This window comes from Cynocephalus volans, chromosome 6 (assembly GCF_027409185.1).
Source record: "Cynocephalus volans isolate mCynVol1 chromosome 6, mCynVol1.pri, whole genome shotgun sequence".
NCBI classification, from domain to species: Eukaryota; Metazoa; Chordata; class Mammalia; order Dermoptera; family Cynocephalidae; genus Cynocephalus; species Cynocephalus volans.
Window position 1 is genome coordinate 18,375,907 of NC_084465.1, and position 22,637 is coordinate 18,398,543.

General features: G+C 38.9%; 1 protein-coding gene across 1 annotated transcript in view; it reads right to left on the reverse strand.

Annotated features, from left to right (window-relative positions):
* TRIM24 (tripartite motif containing 24) overlaps window positions 1-21,512 on the reverse strand; it is a 108,307-nt gene extending 86,795 nt beyond the window's left edge. The window contains exon 1 of the mRNA XM_063100368.1: window positions 21,094-21,512. Coding sequence (XP_062956438.1) covers window positions 21,094-21,451 — 358 coding nt within the window. The 5' untranslated portion in view covers window positions 21,452-21,512. The remainder of the gene's footprint in view (window positions 1-21,093) is intronic.
* Between the last annotated feature and the right edge of the window lie 1,125 nt (window positions 21,513-22,637).

The window sequence follows — 22,637 nt, forward strand, 5'->3', positions numbered from 1 at the left end:
CATCCTGTAAGGTTGTCTTTCCACTCTGTTGTTTCCCTTGCTGTGCAGAAGCTTTTTAGTTTGATATAATCCCATCTGTATATTTTCTCTTTTGCTGCTTGTGCTTTTGGGAACTTATTCATAGTCTTTCCCAGTCCTACTTCCTGGAGTGATCTAAATTTATCTTTTTTGGGTTTTTTTGGCATCTGGCTGGTATGGGGATCCGAAGCCTTGATCCTGGTGTTACAACACCATGTGCTAACCAACTTTGTTTTGTGTTTTACTGGTGGCTGGGCTGGCCAGTATGGGGATCTGAACCTGTGACCTTGGTTTTATTGTTGTAGAAATGGACTCAGCAAGGAAGCTTTGAACACTCAGAGGGTTGGAGAGTCAGAACTTTATTACACCAGTGGGTCCACACAAGCTACTGCCTGAAAAATCTGGAACCCCAGCTCAGGTCTCACAAGGTTTTTATAAGTGGACTCTTCCAGAGCTTTGTACACATTTTTTTTTTCCTGTTCTCAGCATTTCAGCATTCACTAGGCTAGCATATGTGGTCTGTGCAGATAATCAGTTGGTTACAGAGGCCAAAAATACAAGCAGTGATTAATAGCCAGACTAGTGGAGCAAGCAAATATAGTTTCCAGGACAAAACAGGCTTATGAGAAAGTTACTTTTGTATTTTTTCCCAACATTATAAGGCTACACTCTAACCAACTAAGCTAACTGGCCAGACCAATGCCTAAATTTATCTTTTTAACAACCCATATTGATTATGTAGTAAAAAAGAGAGCACAAAAGTAACAAGCTTTTCCACAATGAAATTAAATATTACTTAAATTGAGCTTTGCTAATACTGCCACGGAAATAATTTTAAAAGATTTTAATTTTTCTACTTTTAAAATGACTTAATTTGTCCTAACCTATAAAATTGAATCAACATATTTCTCATGGTTTTCTTTTTTAATTATACTAGTACATGTACCAAAAATATTTTATTCTTAGAATTTACAGCTGTCTGTTTTTTTCTTTTCCATTTGCTTATTTTTTAGGTATTTATCACTATATCAGCACAAAACTTTCCAACAGAACTGCAAATCCCTTTCAGTAAGTTCAAGTATATCTATGAGTCTTACATTGTTTTCTCAGATGTATTATTCTCTGAAATTTGAAGTCCTTTGTCCAGCTTTAATCCTTCTCAAGCCTGATTCAAGCTGTCATCCCGGGGCTTTCCTTCATCACTATCCTGGAAATTCCTTTGCCTCACGATATTAGCATAATTATCTTTTTACTTTATGCCTCATGAAGTCTAGTTTCAAAATAATCATACAAATATAACCACTAAAAGCCAGGCCACTGAATGAAATATAAGATTTCTTTTTGTACTTAGGATTTGCATCCTAGGGATTCACTACGAACACTGTGATTTAAAATCAGTGGGAAAAATTCTTCACAATGTTGGTAAAACTACCTGGGGTTGATAGATAACAATGTTCATTTGTTTTGGGGGGGGTTGCAGAGGAGGGGGCTACTTCGAGTTTTTATTTAGTTAGTTACATAAAGCATTTACATAGCTCCAAAGTCAGTAATACTGTAATACAAGTTACATTCACAGAGTTTTGGTTTTCAACCCTAATTCCTCCCCTCTTCTCATTCCTAATTCTTCCCTCTTGCCCCCAACCGGTAGCTATTTTTAGTTAGGTATCTTTCCATTGTTTCTTTTTAAGTATAATCATATATTTCCTCTCTCTTATTATTATTTTTTGTGGCTGGCTGGTACAGAGATCTAAACCCTTGACCTTGGTGTTATCAGCAGCACCATGTTCTCCCAAGTGAACTAACTGGCCAGCTCAGTCTCTCTTATTTCTTATTTCTTACTGTCACTGAGATATTGTTGCTCTATGAACAGAGCTAAGAAATAAACACACACACACACACACAACACACACACACACACACACACACACACACTTTCTCTCTCTCTCCCTCTTTTCTCTCTCTCCCTCAATATGCCCCACCTTCTATAAAAGGTAGCATATACTATACATTCTCCTGCACCTTGCCATTTCAGCTTAACAACATATCTTGGAGTTCACTCCAGAGAATATATAGAGATCTTCTTCATTCCTTTTTTATATCTGTGCAGTGACATACCAGTTTATTCTACCACTCATCTATTGCTAGTCACACTAATCTTTCATTATTAACAATAGTGCTACAACAAATAATCCTGTGCATACCTCATTCTATACTTTTGCAATTGTATCTCTGGGATATACTCCTAGAAATGGAGATTGCTGGGTCAATGAGGAAATGCATTTGCAATTCTGCTAGATATTGTCAAATTCCCTTCCATAGGAGTTTTACCATTCTGCATTCCCACCAGCAATATAGTGGAGTATATTACTTTCCCCATAATTTCACTCAAAAAGTATAATGCCAAAGTATCATACTGTACCCATTTGCAGGAGGGGGTAGGAATTTAGTGGGTTTTCTTCGTATTTCAACAAATAATTGTTTTTCAAGAACATTCCATGTGCATTTGCAAAGAAAGTATATTCTCCTATATGCAATATACAACCATAAGATTCACTTTTTAGTTGTGGTATTTAGGTCCTCAAAAGCCTTACAAAATTTTTATCCAATTGATCTATCTTGAAGGAGGATGGATTTTAGATCTTCTATTATTAAAATGTTTCTAATTCTTCATGACTCTCCTGAAGCTTTTTAATTTTTTTTTTAATGAAAGTTGTCATTAATATTCATGCACCCAATAACATATCTCCATTACAAACTGCAGTTTATAGCATTATAATGTGTCTGACCTCTTTAAAAATTTCTGGCCTAAGTTTTATCTTGGGTGATATCAAAATTGTGACTGCCGTTTTTTTGTTTGTTTTGGCATATCTTTGCCCAACCTCCTATTCTTAACCTTTCTGAGTCTTTCAGTTTTGTGGTTGCATATATTTTTTGTACAGGGTGCGGAGTTGGATTTTGGTATGTTAATTAACCTAAAAATATTTTTTCCCTTAATAGGCTAGTTAAGCCCATTTACTGGTATGACTCATAGGAGGGTACTTCAAAAAGTTCATGAAAAGAGGAACAGGTAAAGTATCACAAAAATCAACTACAACGTATATTGAGAAGTTAAAATTTAAAAAAAGTTCATGGAAAAATAGAATTAAAAGATAATTTGCATCTTTGCATGAATTTTTACAAAACCCCTTGTATAGTCTCAATCCTGTCATAGAGGAAATACATAAATTATTTCACTGTGTTTCCTTTGTTCTCCCTCCCTCCCTTGTGAATATTTCCTTTGGTATCTAGAAAGGGTTGGTTTTCGTCCTAATGGTTACCTTTATGTAAAACCTTTAGTCCTCTCTTTATTAGATACTGCTCATTGATTCCCTAGTATGAGCAATATAGAAATTAGCTACTTTCTTCCCCTTGACAAGGAAAAATGACATCAGTTTGGCTAAGGCACATAAAATGGAGCTGGGAGGCCATCTCAGCTTGCATCTCAGGCACATGATAACAGAGAACATTCTGGCATTTTGCACTCAGCCACATCACGAGTAATGGATGAACAAACAATTGCTGACGAATCTGCTGATTGCTACTTTTCACTACTTCCTGCCAAACCGGAAGGTCCCTGACTAAAGCCGGCCTCAAAGGACCAATCTCTTACGAACAAGCCTATTTGAAATACCCTAGCGCTAATCACAACTTTTGGCAAACAACTTTCCTAACTGTTCCCTCCTTTTCCTCCTGGTCTTTTTCCTTTAAAAATACCCCGACCCCTCTTTGTTCTCTGGAGCACATTTTCAAAGCCTCTTGAAGCTTTTCCCAGGCTGCAGTCTTAGTAAGTTCTCAAATAAACCCTCTGTTTTATATCTCAACCAGGCAGTTATTTCACTTTGGTTGACATTGGCCCTCCCTTTTTTATATATTATCTACTGATTCACTAGTATGAGTAATACAGAAATTAGCTTCTTTCTTTCCCTCATATCATCCTCTCACCACATCTCCCAGCATCTATTTAAAGTTATAACGTTCTTTAATGCCCTCGTTAACTCATATAAGGCAATCAAGGAATCTATTAAACCATTTCTTGGTTGTCTAAAATTTATTCTCTGATAGCTTTCTCAGGAAGGATTCATGTAAACTATATTCCTTGTTCTCTTGAATAACTATTATATCATCGTCAGAGCATAACGAGAACATACTACTTTGTTGCCCCTTATCCCTGTCATTAAATTCAGTTCTGTGAATTCCTTGCAGAACATTTTTCCTATTGTTCTCCTGGCATAGGATCTCTTGCTTTAAAACACAAGACTTAACAGTATGATACTGGTGTAAGATAAACCAATAGATCAATAGAACAGAACAGAGTATTTAGAAATAAACCCAGACATACATGAACAACTGATTTTTGACAAAGGCAATGCAGTGGAGAAAGAATAGCATTTAAAACAGTGCTGGAAAACTTAATATCCATATGTAAAATGAACTTGGATCCATACCTCACACCACATATAAAAATTAACTAAAAATGGATTATAGACCTAAATGTAAAACTTAACAATATGAAACTTCAAGGAGAAAACATCAGTATTAGATAAAGATTTCTTAGATGTGGTACAAAAGAACAATCCATAAAAGATAAATCAGACTTCATTAAAATAAGGAATTGGGGCTCCTTAGAGAAACAATCACAAAAAACCCCAATTTTTTTTTGCCTGGCAAAAGAAACATAAGATAAACCTAGACACTGTTGTTTTGCAAGAAAGAAGGTGCTCAAAAAAGTAATGGGGACATGTCAAATGACACAAATGTCAACTTGAAGTAGTTTCTTCTGCTCAAATTTGATTATCAAAATAATCAATTGATTAAAATAAACAATTTGATTATCAAAATAAATAACAAAAGGAATAGATTATAACACCAAAAAAAAAAAAAAAATCTCTAAACCCATAATGATAAGTGGAAAAAAGAAAAGGTCATCCATAGAATAGTCTATCAACTAGCAAGCATAGAATGATAGAAAACTCATCGTTTTGCAACCACAGTGGAGAATACTATAAAGCAAATAGATTTTGCAGGGCCTAGTTCCCTGTAGTTTCAGGTTTAGCCTATCCTTTTGAAATTACATACAGAAATGTTAACCTTGCAAAAGACAGGAAATTTTCCCCAGGCTAAAGTCTCTGTTGTAAGATAAAGAATTGTAGCACAGCAAGGTTGCTGGCTCAAGGACAGACAAGTTACTGATTGATATGTAAAGATACTGGGAAGTTGCTGTAGGGAAAGAGAATGTTTGCTAAGACCAAGCTTTTGTTGGTGGATCGACTCAACCTCTGGCAAAGTGCATTATAGAATGTTACCAGTCTCTATTGCTAAACCCCACCTATGTTCTTTTTCTGTAACTTCCTGGTCTGGAGAATAAATGCGGGGTGAGAACCCCAATTCAGGGCTAATTTCCAAAAGGAAGGAATGCCTCTCTCTTGAGGGTTCCAGGAAATTAACCCCTTCGGGGTCTCTCACTGCTCAGAAGAAATGGGCTTTGAGTAATCCTTTTGCAGCTCTGTCACCCAAGGGAAGAGAGGTGACAAATCTTTGTGAGGCAAAGCAACAATCACAGTAATAACTAATAAAGGCATCGGTGGACGCCAATCCAAATTTTTTGAGAACAGAATATTCACACAGACCCCAAAGTACCTCTTGGGAGGTAAGGGGTTGGGGGGGGCAGTGAGATAACTTTACAGCAGAGAAATCTAGCAGGCACTGCCTTAAACAAGTGATCAAAGTAAACACTAACAATGGAACAGAATGACACCGTGAGTTTCTTAATGGAAAGCACTGAAAAGGATATATCACTTTTGCCAGAAATGATGCATCAGTCTGGACACATAAGGAAAGAGAAACCACACATTAATTTGAAAAAAGGAAGCTTAACATAAAGAACTATTAACTGTATCAAGGGACTGGGATAAAAAGGACTGGCTAATAAGTAGAGAGAACTCTAAAGAATACAGGTACAGGGCCGACCCCGTGGCGCACTCGGGAGAGTGCGGCGCTGGGAGCGCAGCAGTCCTCCCACTGCGGGTTCGGATCCTATATAGGGATGGCCGGTGCACTCACTGGCTGAGCGTGGTGCGGGGCGACACCAAGTCAAGGGTTGTGATCCCCTTACTGGTCACACACACACAAAAAAGAATACAGGTTCAACAGCAGACATGATTTGACTTGCTATATATAACAGCCACTACCTCTACAGATGAGATAGAGTGTCCAAGGAAGAATTTCTTTCTTTCTTTTTTTTTTTTGGCAGCTGGCTGGTACAGGGATCGAACCCTGGACCCTGGTGTTATCAGCACCACACTCTGACCAACTGAACTAACTGGCCAGTTCCCCAAGGAACAATTTCACCCCAGGGCTTATATCAGATGTTCTTGGAGAAGGCACAGCCATGGCTCACTGCGGTGCTGCACCTGTGGGATTTTAACTCACCCTCTGAAACTTGCCTGAAAATCCATTCCATGAAACTTGCTGGCAATCTGTTTTCTGGATCCCCACAACCCCCACCTCTTCATTCCCCCCAAAATGCTGTGGACATTATTGGGACAGCTGGTAAAAACATGAATATTAACTATGTGTTAGATAATAGTGTTCTATTAATGTCAAACTTCCTGGATTTGATATGTGTACTGTGGTTATATATGAATATCATTGCATATGTCGAAATTCATCAACTTGCACATTTTAAATATGTGCTTATTGTATGTTAATCTTACCCCAATAAAGCTTAAAAAATTTTTTTATCTCTAGTTTTCAGAGACATGTTGACATGTTTAGGGCTGAAGTGTTGTGAAGGGTCTGCAACTTATTTCAAATGGTTCAGAAAAAAACAGTAAGTATACATAAAGTAAGAAATAAAGAAAATATGGCAAAATCTAATATCCTTAGGAAGAGATCACAGGAATAATATACCCTAAATTCTTACATGCAGTCTTTATGTTTGAAGATCAGTTTGGCTGGGTATAAAAATCTCAGTTCACATTTTCGTTCTGTGAAAATCTTAAAATCTTTACTATCTTCTGTACTCAAGTGCTGATGCTGAAGTCTGAATATTCTGACATTCTTTCCATTATGTCATCTAGTCTTTATAAATGAATGCCTAAAGTATTTTCTTTTTCTTTAAAGCCTTAGAACATATTTCAGTGGTAGCTATTCTGTTTCGATTCTCCTAGGCACATAGCAGAATATTTTAATATATTAAAATATTAAAATATTTAAGTTTTATTTGAACATTTTCATGGATTTTAATTTTTTGTTCTTTGGTTTTTTCAGTTCTGTTCCTTTTTTTAATATGAGCATTCTTCAGGTACTATTATAAATATCCATATACTTATGTGTGTGTGTATGTAAGATCTTGCCATTTATCTATGAAATCTCCTTTACATCTTTCCTGTTTGGTATTCATTTGTCCTTCTCCATCCTTTATTTCTTTTACAGTACCTTCTACAGTGTCTATGCATTCAAGAACTTGATTCATCTTCATTTCCAAAATACTTCCAATTCTTTCCTTAAGTGTGTCAGTTTTTTCCATGTCCTCCTATAGTGCAGCCATCTCATTTCTAAACCTTCCTAATTCTTGTTTACGTTATTTTTTCATAACATATTGTTTTATTTTCCCAACTCATTTTGTAGAAACAGGTCTCATTGTACCTCTGCTTTAAGGCCAAGGGTATACCGATATCTTCATTTCTTTAGGTCTGTTATTCAGGGCACTGTTGTCCTTTTTTTTCTTTTAATACCTTTGGATGGTGTAAGATCACAGTACAGTTGATCCTTGAAGAACATGGGGGTTTGTGGCTCCAACACTCCACACAGTTGAAAATCCACATAAATTTTTTTTTGGCTGCTTGGTGTTTATATTCCACTTGGTGCAAGGCAAACAGTTACGGGGTATCAGGAAAGCTCACGTGCAGTTTGGATGGTAAAGAATGGACTCTCTGGACTTATTTTTTGGTGTTTGCTGTTTTGATAAAAAGAATCTAATTGCTTCTCTGTTTGCTGCAGCCTACCTAGTGTACAGGGTGGAGGAGGCAACGCGCATGGTTCTGACTAGTACCTCTGGAAGTCTGGGGCTGGTGTTACTCACTCAAGTCAGGATGGGGGGCCAGCCTTAGATTTGCTAGGTTGGCCACAGAGCTACTTCCTCACTGCTTCCAAGACAGGCCACAGGTGATCATGATCGCTCCTGGAGGCCAGGGGGTGGGGGGGCGGAGATTCCAAGTACTCTGGGGACTCCAACACCTTGGCCATGAACAGGAGGGTGGACTTCCGGGAAAAAGAAGCTCATCTACCAATGACCCAGGTTGGCCTTGGGGTGAACCAGGTGGTTGGGGATAGCTTCCCCAGAATACTCAGCATTTCCACAGGAGCTATCGCTGAAAGTGGAACCCAGGCAGCGCCAGCACCTTGGCCCACAATCACAGGCGGCAGGTTCAGGAGCACTAAGCCACAGAGCCCACTTGCAGAAGTGACCACTATAGGCCACTCCATAACCCAGACACATCTTCAAGTGGAAAAGTTCCATGTATAAGTGGGCCCACACAATTTAAATCCGTGCTGTTTAAGGGTCAACTGTACTCCCTATAACTCATTTTACAGTAAAATGAGTTTTCCTGTACTATAAGAAAAGTTTCCTATGTAGGGGTTGGAAACAGGCTAAGAAAACTTTCCTATCTTCATAGTGATAGGGTTCCCTTGTATGTTGTTACCATCAAATGTTCAAAACTTATGGTACCTTAGTGTAGCCACTTCTCTAATACTTTCTGAGATCTGCCTCCTCTAGTGTCCCCTCCCAGAAGTACCTGAGGCTTTTCTCTTCTTATCCCCAAATTCCTATCCTGGTCAACTTGTGTTTCTTTGCAGCCGTTTGTTTTCACTGCAAGGCTCTGTTCTTTCACTGAATATTTCCAGGAACTTTAGGAAGCAGCCTGCCCTCAGACTTCCCTGTGACCTAGTATTCACCCAGAAATTTGAAACTGATATTCTCCCTCCTTGTCTGAACTATTATTCCCAGACAGTTTGACTGCATCCTCCATTCTGAGGTAAATACCTCCTTTTGGGGTTATTTGTTGGTGGTATCTAGATTGTCTGATTGTTAGGACTACTAAGTCCTTTGTATCCCGCAGCTTGCTCCCACACCATTGTTATTCTTATAAGGTTCTTACTACGATGAATAATTTGACCACCCCACTTTTATTCTAGCATTTATGTTAGTAGCCGTGCTTACCAATACTCCAAAACAGTGCTACTTACAGTGGCCACTTGTTATTACTTACCAGGTCCCTAATGAGATAAGGAACTTGTGTCATAAAACAACTAAGTCACTAAACACATTGTTGAGTTCAGCTGACATTTTCTTTATAAACTTGCCAAATTAAGGAAGCAATACATCAGTTTACATTCTGTAGGAAACTCCTTATCTCATTCCAGACCCATATTAACAGTCTGTAGACCACACTTTGAATAGCACTGTTGTAAAACCTGCTTCTTCAGAGAGGTGCTGGACAGCATTATAAGAAGGCAGACAGGTATCACTTTAAATTCATGGTCTCTAGCAGGAAATGGGCCTCAACACAATGTGTAATATATATTTCACTGGTCGACTTCAAAACTCCACTTCTCAAACCTTATTCCACTCTGTTACCTTCTCACTCTCAGCAGATGGCATTACTTCCTACTTGAGAGAAATAGGTGGGAGGCTCAGAATACGGAAACTCCATCTACTTTGAAGGTACACAGACAAACTTGTATTTAGACCTATTCTTGCCTTCTTTCCTGTTGACAATAGGGAAAATGTCTCTCTTCCATCCAAAGTCTCCAATCCCTCCACTGTGCCTTGGATCAATTCCCCTCCTATCTTCTCAGAAACCTCACTCACTCACTCACAAATCTATTCTTTTGTATATTCAATAGTTTGCTTGAGTGGATCATTTCCACTTTCATATAAACGTGCTTAAGCCTCTTTGATTTATACAAAAGGAAATGAACAAGAAATCCTCCTCAACTCCTTATTTTTCTCTCCTCAGGTATTTCCTTATCGCTTTCCTCACCTCCAGAGGAAAAGTTCTCTACAGAACTGTCTCAACTTTCCAACTACACTTATCTCCCACTCATTGTTCAACCCACCCCAATCTGGTTTCCACTTCTAACTCTCCAACAAAATATGCTTTTGCACGATGGCCATGTTACAAAATTTAATTTTTTTTAGTCTTCTCTTATTTGACCTTGCAGGAGCATAATACTATAAAACACTTATTACTTTATTTCCCTGGTTTCCTTGACATTACTTTTTTGGGTTTTCTCCTACTTCTCAGTCTCCTTTGTAGGTTTATCCGAATCTAGTAGCCATTACATTTCAAGTTGTCCTGAACGATTTCCTCACTCTGCTCTCCAGAGTACAAGTGGAGGAAGCAGAAGAAAAGACAAAAAGGTGAAAAAGAAAGGATCAAAGAAGTGGGAAGAAAACTTAATACAAAAAGGTGAGTGGAAAAGCTGAGCTGGGAAGATTAGTAAAAGCAAGTCAAGTCACATGATAAACAAGTCAAGTCAAGAAGATTGACGAGGACAGGAAGAAATATATAAATCAACATGTAGCAGTAGGAAGAAAACAGACACACACACACACACACACACACACACACGGAATCTCAAGTGCTATACAGGCTTTTTTCGTGGTTATCATTCATGCTGAACATAGGCAGGCAGTCAAGACATGTGAAGGAGACTATACATCCACAATCAAAGTAAAATAAGAATCTTTTGGTAGTCATGACTCCTAATCACCACAGAAGACATTTTTCTTTTAAATGTATTATACTATGTGGGGAAAATAGAATAATTTAGTCAGGCTCCCTCGACATTTCTTGTTAACAAGTTGTGTGTGGGTGGAGCTAGTGTGCATGTGCACCCATGTATCTTTCTAGTAATTGCTTTTGTGTGTTCTGCAGTTTGTGAAGCAGGCTGGTGGCAGAGAGCTTGCATCTAACAATAGAGCATGTTTACTCTGCTGGCAGCTGCTCAGTTTCAGTTTTTCTTTGGACTCTGTGGGTAGCAGTTAAGTTTCTGAGGTTCCTCTTTGGACTGCCTAGGTATTAGATGTGTGCATGCTCAATAAAGACTACTCCTACTTCAACCAAGGCTCCAAGGACCTTTTTGCCGGTTACCTAGCTCACAGACCTGCGTGTGAAGGGTTTGTGAATGGGCTTGAAGGGTCTGTGAGCTCCAGAACCTAGCTCTAGCTCTACATACTATCAGAGGAGTACCTATGGACTATATTAGAAGAATGTTCTTTTGAGGAATAAGGCAGTTTTACAATTTCAAAGAGGAGGATGTAAAATTTGAAAAAGGTTTTGAAAGACTAGAGAAAAAGCAAAAATACTGAAGCAATTCAGCTGATTGTTATATATTGTGTGTTATTTTAAACATGAATATTTGAACATGTTCCCTACATATATATTTATTATGTACATATACTATAGTACAGTCAGCCCTCAGTATCTGAGAGTTCTGCACCTTCACGCTCAACCAACTGCAGATAGAAAATATTAAAAAAATAAAATAAAATAATAAAAATGAAAAGCAATACAGTATAACAACTAGTTAGATAGCATTTGCATTGTATTAGGTATTATAAGTAATCTAGAGATTATTTAAAGTATATGGGAGGATATACATAGATTATAAGCAAATACTATGCCATTTTGTTTAAGGGAACCAATCCTCTGCAGATACCCAGGGACAACTGTGCTAGTATATCCTTTACAAAATAAATCATATAAACAGACATTTTTAAAGAATGAAATCAAGATGAAATAATACTTTTAAATGTCTTCCTAATCATGATAGCTCCATACTACTGTCAACTAAAGCTTCAAGATGCAATATATACTTAAGGCATGGTTCATCACTAACAACAGAGGCTGTCAATCAATTTCAAAGAGCCGTCTTGTTAATTTCGAAACTTTTGGGCCCACTTCTCCTTAGATCTGATCAGATAATCACAGCAAGACTGAAAAGAGCCTAAAGTGCCAGCTCTGCCATTCTTTTGCTATCATGCTTGCAAATGAGTATTACCGTTATCATAGGTAAACAAGAGAGTTCGAAGATTGAAGTGATTTAAGGCTGGTAGAAAATTACAACTCCATCAACTCCATACACCTCATAAAATGAAACAAAATGGGACAGCAACAGTTATAGCATTCTATCAGATCTCCCTGCCAACTAATTACATAGTCAAGTCCCAGGAATAACAGGTATCTCTATTTATCTACACACCACTGGAGTGGTCATCAAATATGAATAAGGCTGATTTCTCTGGGCTCAGCGTTCTTTATTTTCTTAAACTGGAGAGGGGGGGGGTGGGGGGAAGGACCAAGCCATCAGCACCTAACCTTACTTACTGACTTAAATGGAACTATTTCTACACTGTTAATTTGAATTAGGGATCTCTTCATGGCTACTGTACATGTACCCTACATCCTACAACTTAGGGACTTTTCCAGACTGTTGAAATTGAGGGGCTTTTGTGAGCGACTTCTATAAGGAACTTCCCTAGAAACTGAGATTAGGGATTTTATGCCAGAAGTCTGGTAACAGCCTACCATAATATTCAGACTTTTGACAGCCATTTTAGTTAAAAACAGGCATTAAAACCCATAAACCTTCTTATCTAAGCATATATAAATTATGTTACAGTTTATGGGGGGGAAAAACAAATAGGGTCTGCAGTATAGAAATCTCACTACCCGCAAGCAACTGTGTAGGGTTTGATAGGTTGTACAGCACAAGGGACTGCCTAACTTGATGGCAAGTGGGGATTAAAACACAGTCCACATGCCACTTCCTATGGTATGCATCCCTTAGGTGTTACATATACGAAGAGGGCTCTTTTTTCCAACTCCCACAAACGTACCATCTTGGCTTTGAGCTTGCAGCAGTCCTGACTTCCCCTTCAGGATACTCTACAGCACATGTGAAATGTAGTCATTTGACATAATTAGTCAAGTGACCATGACAGTCTACATATCAAGTACCTTAAAGCTTAATTTCTGAGAAGAAATTCTAATGTTTTCCCTCCTCTCAATGGAATCCATTTTACTGCATAATGTGGCACACATCCCATTTGAGACTACTGACTTAGTGTATATTAAAAACACAGGAGTAAAATCTGAGAAAGGGGTAAAGATTACAGGAAAAAAATTGAGAAACATGTGCATCTAGGTGATAGTTTAACTCGTTGAGTTCTCTAAGAAAAAAAAAGAGACAAACCTAGAGATCTAAGAACCAAAGTGTGCAAATTACTCACATTTGGGTACATAAAAAAGTTTGCAAATTACCCACATTTGGGTATATAAAAAAGGCACAATGCAATTTTAAAAAGTCTTCTGACATCAACTTCTCACCAAGACAGACTAACTAGTGCTGAGACAAGCTTTCCTGCCATGAACTACTTACTGTATATATCTAGGAAAAATATATTAGGCAACTGTTTTCAGGCACTGGAAAATAAGCAATGCCACTAGCGATTCCTGAGAAAAAAAAAAAACTCAGGTGAGCCCCCAGATGTCTATTCTCTAACTGGGAACTGTTATCTTACCATGGTGCTGGGAGCTACAGCCAAAGCAGAATAGCTAAGGAGCCAGAGAGAATTTGGCGCTGTAAACCAGATGGAATATATACGGCAAAGCACTGGAGAGAAAGGAACTCAACGGAGGAAGGATGCCAGTAGTCTATGCAGGGCTTTGCCAAATCCTTGGCTGACAGCTACCATGCATGTGCAGAGCAAGACCACAAGTTTACCAGACAACAGCTGCTAAGGGATTGAGAGAGGGGCAAAGAGAAAACAAATAAAAGATGGTAGTCTTAAACTCAACCATACCAGTAATTACTTAAAAGTGTAAATGGTTTAAACAATTAAAAGCAAAAATTGACAGCTTGGATAAAAAACCCAAGACAGCTATATGCTATCTAGAAGAGACACTTATAAAGGTTAAAAGTGAAAGCATTAAAAAAAAAAAGGGTGGGGGGTGGCTGGCTGGTTAGCTCAATCAGTTAGAGCGTAGCCTTGTAACATCAAGGTCAAGGGTTCGGATCCCTGTATCACCCAGCCACCAAAAAAAAAAAAAAAAAAAGTAAAAGCATGGAAAAATATACTATTTAAACAAATAAATGAGAAAACTGGCACAGCTGTATTAATAACAGACAAAGTAGACTTCATGACAAAGTAGGGCATTTCATAATATTGAAAAGAGCAACCAATTCATCAATAAGATAAAGCTTCGAAATACCTGTAGCAAAACTAATCAGATTAAAAAAATAGACAAACAGACGATCATGACTGAAGATTTTAACATTCTCCCCCCAAAAAGGAATACTGTGAGAAAATTTATGTCGTTAAATGTGACCATCAGATGCAATGGATAATTTTCTTCAAACAATTTACCAAAATGGATTTGAGAAGAAATAGAAAATCTGAAGAGCAACTATATCTATTAAACATACTGAATTCCTAATCAGAAACCTTCCCATAAAGAAAACTCCAAGCACAGATGGATTCACTGGTGAATTCTGTCAAATATTTAGGGAAGAATTAGTACTAATTTTACAAAAACTCTTTCAGAAAATAGAGATGGAGGAAATACTTCACACCACATTTTGAGGCCTGTGTTACCTTGATACAAAAATCACATAAAGGTACAAGAAAAATATTTGAACAATATTCTCATAAACATAAAAGAAAAAAAATCCTTAAAATATCAGCAAGTCAAATCCAGAAGTATACAGAAAGGATAAATTATCATGACCAAGTGGAGTATATCCCAAGAATGAAGATTGGTGTAAAACCTGAAAATCAATGTAATTCACAAATAGACAGAAAAAAGGAGAAAAATCACACGATCATTTCAATAGATACAGAAAAATGCATTTGACAAAATTCATCACCCATTCACGGTAAAAATTCTCAACACACTATGAGTAGAAGGGAAACACTACTGGGCATATGTCCAAAGGAAATGAAATCAATACGCCAAAAAGACACCTGCACTCCCATGTTCATCACAACAGTATTCACAACAGCCAAGAGATGGAAGAAACCTAAATGCCCATCAAGGGATGAATGGATAAAAAAAAAAAATGTAGTATATATACATAATGGACTACTAGTCAGCTATAAAAAGAAATTATACCCTATCATTTGTAGCAACATGGATGGAACTGGAAACCATCATGTTAGTGAAGTAAGTCAGGCATGGAAAGACAAATACTGCATCATCTCACATTTGTGGAATCTAAAAAAAAAAGTGGTTCTCATAGAAGTAGAGAGTAGAATAATGGTTACCAGAGGCCAGGAGAAGAAGTGGGCAGGTGGGAGGAGAAGTGGTGGACTAAGGGGTACCAAACTATCCTGCTACCTAAGTGAATCATTGTGCAGTATACACATGTATTGAAACTACACATTGTACCTCACAAAAATAAATATAAATAAGATTGAAAAAAAAAATCACAACATACTAGGAATAGAAAAGAACTTCTTCATTTTGATAATGGACATCTATAAAAAACTAACAGAGAGGCTGGCCAGTTAGCTCCATCAGGAGAGCATGGTACTGATAACACCAAGGTCAAATGTTTCCCTGTACCTGCCAGCTGACAAACAAACAAACAAACAAACAAACAAACAAACAAACAACTAACAGAGGTAACATATTAATGGTGAATAACTGAATGTTTTCCTCCTAAAATCAGGCATAAGGCAAAGAAATCTCTCATTTAATAATGAAATTCAGCTTCTATTCAATATTGTACTGGAGGTCCTAGTTTGTGCAATAAAGAAAGAAAAACACAAATTACAAAGAACAGAAAAGAGTAAAACTATCTCCCTGTAGACTACATAGAAAATCCTAAGGAATCCATGAAAAAAATCCACAAAAACTAGATTTAATAATTGAATTTAGCAAGATAATGGGATATAATTGATAACTGTATTTCAATATACTAGCAACAACTGGAAATGAAATTTTTAAAAATAGATTTACAATATCATTAAACGTTATCATAAAATATTTAAAAATTAGCTTAATAAAAATTGTGCAAGACTGCTGTAATAAAAACCATAACAGTTCTGAGAGAAATTAAATATCTAAAAAAAATGAGAGTAAAACATGTTCACAGATAGGAAGAGTCAACATTAAGATCATTCTCCTTAAATTGGTATCTATATTGAACGCAATACCATAGCAGAGTTTTACGTAGAAATTGACAACTGATTCTAAAATTTATAAAGAACTGCAAATGCCTTCAGTCAAAACAATTTTGAAAAAGAACAAATCTGTCCAATTTCAAAATTTGCTTAAAAAGCTAAGAATTAGCTGAATGGATAGATCAATAGAGCAGAACACAGAGTACAGAAATAGATTGTACATACACAGCCAATTGATTCTTTTACAAAAATGGCAAAATAATATAATGGGAAAAGTACTTTTAAATAAACGGTTCTTTAACATATGGTTAAAACCATAAACCTCAAATTCCACCCCCCACCAAAAATTACTCAAAATGGGTTACAGATCTAAATATAAAAACTAAAACTATAAAAATACTGGATGATAAAAGTGGAGAAAAATCTTAGAAAATTTGGGAAAGGCAAAGAATTGTTAGATAGAACACAAAAATCACTAACCATAACACAACTGGGCTTAATCAAAATTTAGGCTGGCCAGTTTGCTCACTTGGTTAGAACATGGTGTTAACATCAAGGTCAAGGGTCTGGATCCCTCTACTGGCCAGCCACCAAAGAAAAAAAAATTTAAAGCTTCAGCTCTTTGAAAGACACTAATTAAGAAAATGAATAGAGAAGCCATAGAGTGGGAAAAAATACTTGCAATACATGTATCTGACAAAGGACCAGGCATTTAAAAAATCTGCAAAAGACTTAAACCAAAATCTTACCCCAAAAATATAATGGCCAGGAAAAGATGCTCATCGTTATTCATCAGGAAAATTAACATTAGAACAGTGAGATACCCTTTCATAGACAGCCCACTAGAATGACTACAATTAAAAAGACTAACAACACCCAAGTTGGTGTTGGTGTGTACCAACGAACTCTGGAGGGGACTGTAAAACAGTACAATCAATGTAAACATAGGTTTATTATACAAACAAGAAATTCCAAGTATTTACCCAAGAAAATGAAAACATATCCATACCAAGATTTACCTACAAACATTTCTAACAATTTTATTCATAATAGCTCCAAACAGAAAACAATACTAATTTCCATGTGAATGGATAAACAAATTGTGTGTAGAACTAATACAGATAATACAGATAAATGTTAAATACTATTAGTCCTTTGTCATCAAATCTTGTACTCATAAGATGGCTTATACTTTTTGTCAAGCACCAAAAGAAATCAGCTTCCAGAATAGAGTTACATAACTTATAGACTGTCAATTAGTAAGGAAGTCTTGGAAAATGGATGGATTCTTATATTTTGCTCTCTCTGGACAAATAATACGACCCCTTTCCAAAAGTATGCTGTCAGTTAGTCTCTAAAAATAACTCAAAAGTTTGCAACTATTTTGGCTGAAAAGTAAGTCAACATCACAAAATACTGCACAATGTTATAACATTTCTGTCTTCTGACTTAATGGTACCTAAAGACATTCTGTTTTCTAAGCTCTTGCTTCTTTCCTAGATATAACTGTATACTAAGAAAATGACAGTCAAGAATGAGGTAGTCATCCAACTTTAGCTTGTGGTATTCACCTTCATTCCTTCCAACATGTAGCCTTAGAAAAGGACAATTTAGGGCCGGCCTGTGGCTCACTCGGGAGAGTGTGGTGCTGATAACACCAAGGCCCCGGGTTCGGATCCCATACAGGGATGGCCGGTTCGCTCACTGGCTGAGCGTGATGCTGACAACACCAAGTCAAGGGTTAAGATCCCCTTACCGGTCATCTTTTAAAAAAAAAAAAAAAGAAAAGAAAAGGACAATTTAGACCAAGGTTGAAGATAAATGTCCTCAATGGGGGCTTGATGGCTAGTGTAATTGTGTCTTAGTATTTATAAATTATACTATTTCTGCTGTTATAAATTAGCTTTATTTTACCTCTCCTTTTTAAAAACAGTTCAAACATGTTGACTTTTGTAAGAAAAACATGGGCTAAGAAGGATTTATTTTCTATTAATTTCATTTAAGATAAAAAAGGAGCACCAAAAAGTATTTTATAGAAAGGGAAACTAGGTTGGATAGTGTTGAGTACTACTACTCTAAACCTTGAATTCTGGTCTTGATTTTCTAAAGAATTCTCTTATGATCAATTGCATTTTGAAATATAATAGTGTTTGAGTTAAAGAAATACCATTTAATATTATACTCTAGAATTGTGAAACTATGCCAGATTAGGCAGAATCAGATTCTCTGGAGAAAACAGCTTAGAAATCTAAATTTTTAAGTACACTAGATGATTCTAGTAGGGCTAAAGTTTGAAAACTATCAAAATCTAAAAAGCATAAACAGCAACATACCTGTTTTGTTTGGCCTACAGTATGAACCTATGTATACATATATATGTATTTTTTTAATTACTTGCTGAACTCTAATACTAGAGAAATTTTACACGAAAGTCCATGAAGTCCAGTTTTCCAATTTCTTATTACATAAAAAAAAAAAAAGATCCTTCAACACTTGCCCTGCACTCTCACACGACAATCTGCTGGAACTAAGAGTTTGCCCCCTGTTTTCACTCCCCACCATTCCCCTATTATTTTACTCCCAGACTCACAGTTCTCCACCTCAATTATCTGTTTAGCCTCTGTAAATTGTTTGACCCATACCTGTACCCACAAATTCAATAGAAGAACGAAGAAAGGAGATGAACAAATAAACCCTTTATTTACTTAGGAAATCTGTTGTCTAAGTTTTTGCTTCAACTAGTGTTAAAATAAGTATACAAGGAGAGATGAAGGGAGAAAATATCCAAGTCAATAAGACTCAGAATAGTATTTTTAATTTAAAGATAACCCTAACCTTTTTTTTATAGGTGTATTTTTAAATATAATTTGTTAAAGCCCTTTTCTTTCTTAATATACATCAAAAAAGTTATCTTCCCATTTAAATGCTTTCCTTGAATTCTTGCTTATGATATAAAAAGATATAAAAAAAATTAGAGATTGGAATTACATACAGTATTTTTGAGAAGTCTGGAATTCCAAATTTGTATCAGAATTGAAGATTAGAGATTTAATACCCATGTTCTTATTCATTCAAGTCCAAATGTCATGGCCAGACATTAATAAATCTTAATTCTAGAATTACGCAAAATTCAGATCTTAATTTGTTACTAGCCTATTTAATCATTTAAAATATGAATAAAAGAAACCTTAAAATGTGTCTAAACATTAAGAACTAAGATTTAAATTTCACCTGTACTAAACTTCCAACAAGTAAGCCACTTCAGAGCAAACTAGTGTGAAGGATCTGAGATTTACCCCACTTGTAAGCTAAAGACACAGACTACCCGTTTCATGGATGGTGGTAGAAGACTCAAGAATCAGAGATAAAGCACAATTTATTACACACTCACAGCAATAGCATAAGCCAAGGCATCAACATTTTTGTGCTAGTTCTCAGGGCCCCAGTTCCCACAGGGTAATGTGAAGAGAGCCAGCTGACATTTGCACGGGCAGTGGGTTCAGTTACAGGAGAGGAACCCTAAGCATAGGGAACCCTAATCTTTTATGACGAGCAATACATATGCCTTTTCTTGCTCCAGAGGGAGACATTATCTTTATTTTACTGGACAGTATCCATGCCTGTCCTTTGCTCTGGTGGAAGACACTATATCTTACAAGGCTGTTCTTTATACTCCTACAACATCCTTGAGAAAAAAACAGAAACAAAGGGTACCTCGCTGGACAAGAGTGCAGAAACAGACACCCATAGAAAATTGTCTCCTACAATTAGATACTGTTCCTAAAGTACAGTTAAATAAATGAGTCTAAGACCACAATCTATTTAAAGCATCAATTTCACATACCCCTTGATCTAGAGCAATTATTTAATTAGCATTTTATCTCAGATTAGATCAACTATTCCCTCTAAAGAGGAAATATGTATTAACAATGACTTCCCTTCCCAGCTACTTTGCATTTCTTAAAAAGAGGTGCTCAGATATTTACAATATTAAATTTTTAAAGCCTCGAGTATTCTACCACAAACAATATAACAGTACTTACTTTAACTTGCTTTAAATATTTCAAACCTCTTAACGATGGCAATGGAAACTACCTGTCAAAAGTCCCATTATACAGTAACGAACACCACAAAGAGAACAGTAACTTCCAGGTGTTGTCTACAAAATGCAAGAAAACCTCGCACCCCAAATCACTTTGTTCTAATTCTCTTTACCGTCTCAAAATAAAACCTTCGAGAGAGACAGCAAAACACCGTCGCTTGGTTCCTTTGTCCCCAGCAGAGAGGAGAGAAGAGAATCGGGAACTAATTAAGGTAAAGAACTCCAAACATGCAAAATAGGAAACAGACGGCACCCAATCTGCAATCAATCATTAAAGAAAGTCACCATCACTTAACCGTCACCCCTCCATTCCCCTCCACCAGCTCAAATAACAGGGGTATATACGAGATGATTAGGATCATATGGACCTGGACAAAGCTTTGCGGAGGCAGCGGGGAGCAGTTCTAACTAGATGCATTCGCCAAAGAACCCGACATACACATTACAGGAGACTCCGACAGAGGTCTGCAAAAGTGCGGGTCGCATGGGCCACCCGGTCCTGGAGGAGAACGCTGAAGAACGGCAGCAACGCGACCAAGTCCACAGAACCCATGGAAGTTGCTCGCCGAGCACTGCAAGCCGCAGAGAGCCCGAGCCCTCCATGTCACCGTCGCCAACAGACCCTCCACCTCGCCCCTCCCCCGCCGCGCACCCCGGCGGCGGCGACATGACAGCGGGTCGTGCCGCACAAGGGCGTCCGCCTCCCCCCAGCCACCTCGCGCCCGCAGCCGGCTCTCACCTTGGGTGGCGAAAGGCGACGAGCCGCTGACTGGCGAGCCGGGGGCGGGGACGGGCGGCGGGGTCTCGGCCGAGCCCAGCATGGGCGCCGGCAGCATGAGGTAGCGCTGGGGCGCGGGCAGGCAGCGCTGGCAGAAGGAGTGCAGGCAGGGCAGCAGCTTGGGCACCCGGCTCTGGATGTTCTGGTGGCACACAGCGCAAGTGTCCAACAGGTTGAGCCGGGCCGCCTCGCCGCCGCGCTCCGAGTCCGGGCCCTGCCGACTCTCGGCCTCGTTCTCCCCGCTCGGCGCCGCCGAGGGCCCCCCGGCGGCCGCCGCCGAAGCCGCCGCCGCCGCCGCCTTCTCCACAGCCACCTCCATTGTCCTGCCCCCGCCGCCGCCGCCGCCGCCGGCGGGGAAGGGGGAGTGTGGTCTCCGCCCGCCGCCCCCGACGACCTCCTCCTCCTCCCCCTCCTGCTCCTCAGAGGCCGCTCGGTTGACCCGCGGGAGAGAGCGCGAGCGAGGGCGGGAGTGGAGCGCCTGACGGAGGAAGCCTCCTCAGGCCCCTGGGATCCGCCTCCCGGGTGCCGCGGCCGGAAGAAGGGGATCTGTCAGCGGGACCCGTTCCTCACACCGCGGAGGCTGCGCCCCGTCCGCTTCGCCAACCGCCGCGGCGCTCGTCGAATCCGCCCAGCCCGCCCCCGACTCCCCTCCTCCCCGCCTTTCTCTCGCCCCCGGCCCAACTCAGACCCCGGCCCGCCCTCACCCTCCCTCTCCCAGCAACTGAGGCGACGGCGAGCAGCTCATCGCCCAATAGCAGCCGCGCCTGGCGAGGGGGCGGGGCCTGCCGAAGCCCGCGAGGCTCCAACGGCCCCGGCGGGAGGCTGGGAGGTGGGAGGTGCCTGCCCAGCCCCGCCCCCACCAGCTCCTAGAACCGCGGCTTGTGATTGGGCCTTTGTGTGTGTTTCCCTCCTCTGAAAAGATGAAGCGTTTTCGTTTGTGAACGAACAGCGGCCGAATTCGGTCCTCCCGGCGTTAGCTCCTCCTAGGGGGCGGGGCTCCACCTTTTCTACTCAACGCTGTTAATTGAGTAACGCCTTCGAAAACTCTGCTTTTACTACTGGAGATAAGGTCGTGTAGGAAGAGTGAATACGGTGAGAGAATAAAGTGGAAGCAGTGAAGTGCAAACAAGGAAAATGTTTTTAAAATACTGTGTGAGAGAGATACTGTGGAGGCAGCATGGATTTTGCAACCTCAATTTACGCATCTCTATGATTAATGATTATGAAGAATAAGGGGGGAGGTTCTCTAGCAATTTATAAACTTTTTTTTTTTTTTAAAGATGACCGGTGAGGGGATCTTAACCCTTGACTTGGTGTTGTCAGCACCACGCTCACCCAGTGAGCCAACCAGCCATCCCTATATGGGATCCGAACCCGCAGTCTTGGTGTTATCAGGAAGGACCACACTCTCCCGAGTGAGCCACCGGCCGGCCCCAAGTCGGAAACTTTTAAAGGATTTCCCCAATAAAAAAGGTGAAATTCATTTTAAAAAATATATTTATTTT